Source organism: Zeus faber (assembly GCF_960531495.2).
Source record: "Zeus faber genome assembly, chromosome: 1".
In the NCBI taxonomy this organism is placed as follows: domain Eukaryota; kingdom Metazoa; phylum Chordata; class Actinopteri; order Zeiformes; family Zeidae; genus Zeus; species Zeus faber.
Window position 1 is genome coordinate 3,951,925 of NC_137193.1, and position 10,000 is coordinate 3,961,924.

General features: G+C 47.6%; 1 protein-coding gene across 2 annotated transcripts in view; it reads right to left on the bottom strand.

Annotated features, from left to right (window-relative positions):
• Positions 1–10,000, bottom strand: part of col14a1b (collagen, type XIV, alpha 1b) — an 85,336-nt gene that overhangs the window by 53,075 nt on the left and 22,261 nt on the right. For both annotated transcript variants that reach the window (XM_080007189.1, XM_080007188.1), the window contains exons 6-10: positions 2,573–2,731; positions 1,553–1,672; positions 1,276–1,440; positions 373–534; positions 1–82 (exon numbers count right to left, since the gene is read on the bottom strand). The exon at positions 1–82 is cut by the window's left edge and continues 82 nt beyond it. In XM_080007189.1, coding sequence (XP_079863315.1) covers positions 1–82; positions 373–534; positions 1,276–1,440; positions 1,553–1,672; positions 2,573–2,731 — 688 coding nt within the window. The remainder of the gene's footprint in view (positions 83–372; positions 535–1,275; positions 1,441–1,552; positions 1,673–2,572; positions 2,732–10,000) is intronic.

Here is a 10,000-nt window from a genome sequence, read left to right on the forward strand (position 1 = left end):
ACCCGGAAGCTACGAGCCGTCACCTCAGAGGTCACAAGGTCACGAGGGGGAGCCATGGGGGAGGAGGGGGGGCGGGGGTTACCTGGGGGGGGGGGGGATAAGAGAGTGAGGGAGGGAGGGAAGGAAAGGGGAAGGAAGGAGGAATGGAAGGAGAGTAGAGGGCGATAGAAGGTATTGAAGGAGAGGAGAGGAGAAGGGAGGAGGAGGAAACGGGAGGAGAGGGAAAGGAGAGAAAGAGAGGAAGGAAAGAAGGAAGGGTAGAAGGAGAGGAGAGAAGGAAACGGAGGACATAAGGAAGGAGAGCCGGAAGGACGGAAGGAGCAAACAAAAGAGGAAACGGGGAAGGCGATACGGGGGTAGTGAGCATCAGACCTGAGAGCGTCTTGCCGAGCTGCTCTATGCGCTCGCAGAGCGTCCTGGTCAGACCGTCCACGATGTCGCTCATGACGCTAAAGTCGGCCACGTTGTAGACGTGCGTCACCTCTGGGGGGGAGGCGATGGCCTTCAGTTCGTTCTCGTCTGCGTTCTTCACGCCTGGGCGGGGAAAGGAGGGAAAGAACACGCTGGTTTCAGGGTGTTTCACGTGTCTTATCGGTCGTGTGAACGCCGTTGATCCTGGAAATACAGGAAAATGTCATAATTTCGACATTGCACTTTATCTGTGTCTTCGGGCTCGTGGCCAAATTCAATGCGCTTCGATGCGACTTCGCTTCGGCTTTTTTTCTTCTACCAAAGCAGCTTTGGTAGTGTCGAACTCTGACGGGACCAGATGGCTACAATGCCCAAAACGGAGCCAGCTGCCATGTTGGATGTGTAAAGTCTGAAATGTATCATTTATGTCTTGTGTCTTGTGCACTCCAACCAAAAATATGTCCGTTGGCTCGCCTGAAGTCCCTTCAAATCACCGCAGGAGTCAGTGCCCCACCCCCTAGTGGTCAATGAAGATACATTTCAAACGCCTTGATGACGGACCATCACCATCTAATTTTCAACGGGAAGACGTTGACTTGACTTGTGACCAATACATATTTTTTAGGCACTGTATGTATTATGGTATATTTATAACTCAAGGGTTTTTGTGATTTGGTGAAAAAATGTCACATTGTCAATATTTTTTATACAAAATTGTTATTTTTTTCCTCCGTTTTGGAGCTCCGACGCGACACGGCAATTCACGCCTCATTCACTCATTAACACAGCGACAGTGGCAGCTTCGCGACTTGCGTTGAGCAAACACAACGAGCCGACGGGACCGAACCGGCCCAGAGGTCTCACCGATGGCGAACAGCTCGATGCCTGCCTGCCTCAGGCTACGGGCCGGAGGGACCACGTCGTCCTGGGACTTCCCGTCTGTGATCAGGATCCCAATTTTTGGAACGCCGGCTCTGGAACCCGACTCTGCCTTGAAGCTGTTCTCCAGGATGAAGGTCAGAGCCAGACCTGCAGGGAGGAGGACAGGGGTGCTGGTAGCGGCTGCTCAGGAGGGGGTGGGGGTTTTGATTCCCTGCAGGAGGGGGGGGGGGGGGGGTTGTTGGTTTGAATCTAGCTCTACCTGTCAGCGTGTTCCCTCCTTTGTAAGGAAGATTTTTCACGGCGTCGATCACCGCTTCCTTGGTGCCGTGAGCGTTCAGGTGCCACTCGATCCTGGGATCCCCGCTGTACTGGGCCAAGCCTGAACACAAACTACAGGTTAGAATCCTGGAGAACTGTAGATTATAATCCTGTAGGTGAAATGCAGGTTATAATCCCAGTAAAGTGCAGGTTATAATCCCAGTAAATTGCAGGTTAAAATCCCAGTAAAGTGCAGGTTATAATCCCAGTAAAATACAGGTTATAATCCCAGTAAAATGCAGGTAATGTTCCCAGTAAAGTGCAGGTTATAATCCCAGTAAAGTGCAGGTTAAAATCCCAGTAAAGTGCAGGTTATAATCCCAGTAAAGTGCAGGTTATAATCCCAGTAAAATGCAGGTAATGTTCCCAGTAAAGTGCAGGTTATAATCCCAGTAAAGTGCAGGTTATAATCCCATTAAAGTGCAGGTTATAATACCAGTAAAATGCAGGTAATGTTCCCAGTAAAGTGCAGGTTATAATCCCAGTAAAGTGCAGGTAATGTGCCCAATAAAGTGCATGTTATAATCCCAGAAAAGTGCAGGTTATAATCCCAGTAAAGTGCAGGTTATAATCCCAGTAAAGTGCAGGTTATAATCCCAGTAAAGTGCAGGTTATAATCCCAGTAAAATGCAGGTAATGTTCCCAGTAAAGTGCAGGTTATAATCCCAGTAAAGTGCAGGTTATAATCCCATTAAAGTGCAGGTTATAATACCAGTAAAATGCAGGTAATGTTCCCAGTAAAGTGCAGGTTATAGTCCCAGTAAAGTGCAGGTAATGTGCCCAATAAAGTGCATGTTATAATCCCAGTAAAATGCAGGTAATGTTCCCAGTAAAGTGCAGGTTATAATCCCAGTAAAGTGCAGGTTATAATCCCAGTAAAGTGCAGGTAATGTGCCCAGTAAAGTGCAGGTTATAATCCCAGTAAAATCCAGGTAATGTTCCCAGTAAAGTGCATATTCACCGATCCGGGTCTTGTCAAACTCCACGGTGAAGGCCGCGACCAGGTTTTCCAGGAACATTCGGACCAGACGGAAGTTGATGCGTCCGATGCTCCAGGAGCCGTCGACCAGGATGACGACGTCGGCGATGGCTGCCGTCTGGCAAACGAACAGCTCCTCATCTGCAGGCGGGACACAAGGACAGAAGGGGGACATTCTCACTGGAGGGAAACTGGGAGGTTCCCGCCCCGACGAGCAGGAGGAAGGACGTCGGCACAGCGAGAACTCAACCGTTCGGCGGTGTTTGCATGTTCAAATTATGGGAAATGGAAACACAAAACAACTGGGGAAGCGGTTAGGGTTTTGGCGTCTTGCTCAAGGGTTCTCTGGCGTGCAGCCGGGAGGAGCCGGGCATCCAACCAGCGATCCTTCAATCACCAGAAGACCTTGTCGACCACCGCTTGAAGGATTCTAGCCAAAAACACGGAGGATGTCGGCCACACTACAACTAGTTATGCCGTGGGCACACTGCACCACGTTCAGACGGGTCAGACCACTGTGCTGTTCACGCTACACCACGTTCTGTCTTGTGATCTGGAATCCTGCCGTCTTCAAGAAGGAGCGCCCGCAGCACAATATTCCACTACGCGACCGATGGGAGACTCCGTCACACAAGGCTTTTCACCAGGACGCGTCCGTCGGGATCCAAACTCCCTTTTGTCCCAAAAACACGCGCGAGAATTGACACCGGAAATGACGCGACACCATGCGTGGGACCGGATCATTTATCTTGGACGTGGTCGTTGATCACCATATAAAAAACAAAACAAAAAACAAATGAGGCCACAGCTGTAGCTGGATAAAGGACTACAGAGAGCACCATCCTTCCGGGAGTTCCTCACCTCAATTACATGAATGCCTAAATAATTACCTGATGATGAAGTAAAAACAATAATCAACTAAAAATGATAGAACCTCTACATTCAGTTGCCAAAGAGGTGTGAGGAAAAGTCGGTTTTCTGTTTTTATTCATTATTTTATTCATGATCTTTTGATGTTTGTGAAATGATTGTGATCTGCGTATGATCAGAAATGCACTTTCAATCAAATGACGAAACGTCGATGAAAGAGAGGAACTAGATTTATTTTCTGGGTTTCTGTGTTCTGATTTGCTGGAATTCCAGTTGACAGTTGGCTTGTTGCTGTGTTGCCTGTTGCTTGATGCTGATGTAAAAGTTGCTTGTGCTACTCGTGGATCCGGCCTTAATGATGCAGCTGCAGATTCAGTCACAGGAGGCTCAGTGGCTCAAGTAGACTGTGGTTGTATTGGTCACCTCCCAGTGTCCACCAGTAGCAGACTGTGGTTGTACTGTACTAGTCAGCTCCCAGTATCCACCAACACCACCCTTCCCGACCAATCCCTCGGGATCTGCCCCCCTAGTGCGCCAGCGGGGGACTGCAGGCGAGCTGCCAAATCATGTACTGGTCAACTGCCAGTGTCCACCAGTAGCATTAAATTACATCGATCAGATGCTTTTATCCAAAGCCACTTACAATCATTCAAAGAGCGACGGACGCAGCCATCAGGAGCAATGAGGGGTTAAGTGTCTTGCTCAAGGACACTACAGCATGCTAGCAGGAGGAGCCTGGGATCCAACCAGCAACCTTTAGATGACTAGACCACCAGCTCTACCTCCTGAGCTACCATCCCTACAGTAGCAGACGGTGGTTGGTTGTACTGGTCAGCTCCAAGTGTCCACCAGTAGTGGACTGTGGTTGTACTGGTCAACTGTCAATGTCCACCAGTAGCAGACTGTGGTTGTACTGGTCAACTGTCAATGTCCACCAGAAGTAGACTGTGGTTGTACTGGTCAACTGTCAATGTCCACCAGTAGCAGACTGTGGTTGTACTGGTCAACTGTCAATGTCCACCAGTAGCAGACTGTGGTTGTACTGGTCAACTGTCAGTGTCCACCAATAGCAGACTGTTGTTTTACTGGTCAGCTCCAAGTGTCCACCAGTAGTATACTGTGGTTGTACTGGTCAACTGTCAGTGTCCACCAGTAGCAGACTGTGGTTGTACTGGTCAACTGTCAGTGTCCACCAGTAGCAGACTGTGGTTGTACTGGTGAGCTCCAAGTGTCCACCAGTAGTAGACTGTGGTTGGTTGTACTGGTCAGCTCCTAGTGTCCACCAGTAGCAGTCTGTGGTTGTACTGGTCGGCTCCCAGTTGTGATTCAGTCATCATGGTCGTACAAATCATAGTTTCCTCTGTTGCGTCTTGGCTTTCAGTCCTGGACAAACAGTCATGGGCGTCGTTCTTTGGTTCTTTGCTGGTGGAGCCTTTCCTCATCCCTCCATCCGGCTGCTTGACACGTCGTTGGCCAGGAACCATCATGTGCTCCGAGCCGCCCTGCAGGCCCTGGAGCTGCATATCCCATGACGTTCCTCCGTCAGGCCGTGGCTTGTCCCGACGTCTGGGCGGAGGAGAGGGAGGAGAGGGAGGAATGCATGCTTGGTTTGTCTTTCCTCCTTTTTCTTTTGTTTTCATTTTTTTCTTTCCCCCGACAGTCGTGGCATTCATCATGAGCACCGGGAGGAGTCTCTGCACCGACGACGTTTTAGCCCCCCGACGAAACAGGAAGCGCTGGGACTTAGAAATGCTCCAGACAAAAACACCAATTTGGCGGATTGAAACCATTTTAATGTGTCTCGGAAGCATCATAATGGCTAGATATTAGGCCGCCATGCGTTTGAATCGCTAACTGCTCCTTCCCGACCAATCCCTCAGGATCTGCCCCCCTAGTGCGCCAGCGGAGGACTGCAGGCGAGCTGCCAAATCATCCGCAAACACTGTGGTGGGATGTGGACCAAGTGTGTCGAGGGGCTGGCAACCGTGAACGAGCACGGGGAACTCAACCAACTGGATACAGCTCCAACAGAGGCATCACCTGAAGGGATACAATGGATTTACACAAGCAAGAAGCAAGAAAAGAAACGTAAAAGAGTTGAGGAGAAGTAAGAATGAGAGACAGTATCTGTATCTGTATCTGTAGATACTCGAGATGTCCCGGGATGTCAGTAACTGAAAAGTGTCGTCATGCAGACAGTGCTAATAATAATAATAATAATAATAATAATAATAATAATAATAATAATAACAATAATTAAAAAAAAAAAAATAATAATAATAACAACAATAATAATGATGATAATAATAATAATAATAATAATAGTAATAATAATAATAATAACAACAATAATAATGATGATAATAATAATAATAATAATAATAATAGTAATAATAATAATAATAAAAATAATAATAATAGTAATAATAATAATAATAATGATAATAATAATGATAATAAAAACCCTAATCACAATCATAATCATAGTGATGCGATGAAGACTAACACGTCTTCATCGTTGCATGGTGCCTCTCCGGCCAAAAGTAAGATTCCGATTTGAGTGTTCACAGAGATTAGTGGAAGGAACGGCTTCCGCACAACACTTAATGGTAGAACTTGGAGGAAAACAGCACCTGGACGGATGGGGGAAGGGCGAGAGAGAGAGAGAGAGAGAGAGAGAGAGAGAGAGAGAGAGAGAGACAATAGTAAGGGGAGAAGGAAGGAAGTGAGGGATCAGGGAGTTGTGACGGAGGGCGGGCGAGAAGAAGACAGATGGATGGATGTGGGTATAATTGGAACAGTCGGAACTCCGCTATTCCTGGCGAGAAAGCTGTTCAACGCGAGGAGGAGGCCGAGCGGTGGCGCCCAAACCCCACGTCGTCCAAAGTCAAATGCGTCGAGGTTGAAAGGAGGAGAGTTTCAACCTAAAAAGAAAATATTTCGATGTATTTCGTTTTCAAAAGAAACAAGACCGGGTGCGGTAGAGGGGAGCTACCGCCAGAGGGTGCGGCCCCCACTCCCATCCTGCCTGCAGGGGTCCCACTCCATGTGCTGCTGGGCGGGTACATGACGGCACTCAAACCTCCGGGTCAAGGGTTACATACCGGCAGTAGTTGAAATATGTACATTGACATTTAAGATTGAAGAGAACCGTCAATTGCTAGAGTGGAAAGACTGTAGAAACCAAACTTTTGCCTCTCACAACTCCCGTCGCCTTCTCACGTCTCCCCAAACCTCGAGAGAGTCAGAGTCTCGACCCTTCTCATCCTCTGTCGATTGACGTCTTCAAAGGCCTTGATCAAATCCCAGAGGCCGCTGCATATTCCTCTCTTTAAACCTCTGTCCCGACAGCCTGGTTCTGCCGCGGTTTCCAAAAGCCCCGTCTCTTAGGGTCCCACTTCACCGCTTGCTCACTGCACTGGTCCTCGGGGCCCAAATCCCAACATTCACATTTTTTGCATTTCCCCGGCCACTTGTCTTATTTCCCGAACAATTTCAGTTGCTTTCGAGGGAATCGGCGCCAACACGTGGGATTTGGAGATAAGTTCTGTGTGGAATCGTGTTTTTCCACTTGACCCTGGCGGTCGTTCTCTTCCACGGGTTAAGGGGGGGTCGAGGTGGGTCAAGGTGAAGGTAGCCGTGCTACGCAAACAGCTTCACAGGGGCCGGGTTCCTGGGATTCCAATAGCTGCCATACCTGAGGGGTCAGAGTTGAGCGGCGGCCCCTTGGGCGGCGTGCCGATTTGTCAGGCGTTCACTAATTTACACACAGAGGTCGACGGATTGTCGGCGCCTCGGGGCTCGACGGCGCCCGGGAGCGACTGTAAAACAAAAAACGTAATTACGAAGCCTCGTGATGATCCAACGTGGCCGTTCACGTGGAAAGTGGAGCATGTAGAGTGGTTAAGACCTGTGAAGACCCATCTGAGTTCACTTCTAGTGTGTGCTGACTAGCGTGGGCAGGCGGCTGGGCTGGACGAGTCTGCGGACACAAAAATCGATCAATATCCAATTAAATCCAATCCGCGACAAGAACCGACACCGGGACGGATCTAGGACGGATCTAAAACAAAAGCCGGCCCTGGTCCTAAACCTAGAGCTGGTGCACATCTGCACTGGGGCAGTGGAATGATAAGGACAAACACGGGCAAAGGGCAAAAATTGCAGTTTTTGCAGCAGCAACAGATAAAGACACGGTGCAGTTTGATCAGTTGGGTCCTCGTTAGGCCAAGGAGCCATTTGATCAGATCCAATCTGGGATCAATATTTTCATTGTTAGATGTGATTCAGTGTCTCCACTCTCGTTTGGGAAATATCAGCGGAACTAGTTCAAACGGTCATGACTGTACTTTCTCTAGCGGTGCTGACGTCTTGATAATGGAATAAAAGTGACGTTTAACCGTGTTTCCGGGGACGACCCCCTGGACGCCGCATTGGGAACCACCGCTTTTCGAACGTGTGTTCGGGGAAGGACGGGAAGCGGCGAGGACACCGCCTCCGCCACGGGCAACCGGGAAAACCAGCCGCGCATCACGGAGGAACTTGTTCAAACGCTGCCACGTCTCCACCCAGGAGAGGCGGAGGAAGCCCCGATTGCCCCCCCCCCCCCCCGTCGTTTGTTCTCCGTCGGGCGGAGCCGCCAGATAAACAACGAACACCACAACCCCCTCCTCTTCCCCTCCCCCACCGCCCTTCCTTCTCCTCGCCTCCTCTTCGACGATGCCCCGGTTACCATGGAAACCAGAGGAACACACAGCGTCCTGGCACACACGCAGACAAACACACACACTTACCCACACACATGTACACACACACACACACACACACAAACCAAAAATCATGTGAAAAGTAAAATTGTATTTTTTTACAAAACAGAAACTGAAAGTAAACAGGCTGGGACGTGTGGGGGGATGCGTTCCGTTTCAGTCGGAACTCGGAAAAACCCAAACTCCTTCTTCTCAAAAGTTTACAGGAAACGAGCATTTCAGTCCGAATTTCAGGGCCGATCGATCGCGGCCGAATTGACTAAGACGACACAGCGACGCTTCCTGCCGCCCCTCCACCCAAAACGCAGAGTCTCTGATCGTCCTGAAACAGAGAGTGATGGAGGGGAAGCGGTGGTGCCAGGAGTGAAAGCAGCTGTTTCCACCGAAAACATGCAAAACAGGGATGGCCACGGTCCAAACAAATCCCCCGTCCACGTCCATATATGGTCAATGACGTCACGGCAACCCCGTTCTGAGTGCGTTATGATGATAAAGAAAAAGGTGTGCGCTCCACCTCGATAGAATATGAAATATTTAACAGAGCGCCAACGAGCGGTGGCTCAGCCCCCGACGCCGTGCACGGCCCCACACAGGGAATCATTCATATTCATGTTCATATTATGATAATTACGGTAATGAGGTGAGAGGGTCTCCATGGTTACAGGCCTCCCTAGCCATCCTGTCACACACACACACACACACACACACACACACACACACACACACACACACACACACACACACACACACACACACACACACGAGCATTTGACCCATATTATCGGAGGAGGAAGCATCTTCCTGAAAGTCGACCCCAATACTGACTGGTTGAATCTCAACACAACTTACTAATGTAACTACAGTATCACTACAAGTAACTACAGCATGTAACTACAACATGTAACTACAGCATGTAACTACAATATAACTACAACATATAACTTCAAGATGTAACTACAACATTTAACTACAACACAACTTACTAATGTAACTACAATATCATTACAAGTAACTACAGCATGTAACTACAACATGTAACTACAACAAGTAACTACAATATAATTACAGCATGTAACTACAACAAGTAAATACAATATAACTACAACATATAACTTCAAGATGTAACTACAATATAACTACAAAATGTAACTACAACATGTAACTACAATATAACTACAAAATGTAACAACAACATGTAACTACAATATAATTACAGCATGTAACTACAACAAGTAACTACAATTTAACTACAACATAAAACTTCAAGATGTAACTACAATATAACTACAAAATGTAACTACAACATGTAACGACAATATAACTACAACATGTAGCTACAACATGTAGCTACAACATGTAACTACAATATAACTATAACATGTAACTACAACATGTAACTACAACATGTAACTATAGTATAATTACAGCATGTAACTACAACATGTAACTACAATATAACTATAACATGTAACTTCAACATGAAACTACAACATGTAACTACAATATAACTATAACATGTAACTTCAACATGAAACTACAACATGTAACTACAATATAACTATAACATGTAACTACAACATGAAACTACAACATGTAACTACAGTATAATTACAGCATGTAACTACAACATGTAACTACAACAACTACAACTAGTGATGTAAAGGTTGCTGGTTGGATCCCAGGCTCCTCCTGCTAGCAGGCTGTAGTGTCCTTGAGCAAGACACTTAACCCCTCATTGCTCCTGATGGCTGCGTCCGTCGCTCTTTGAATAATT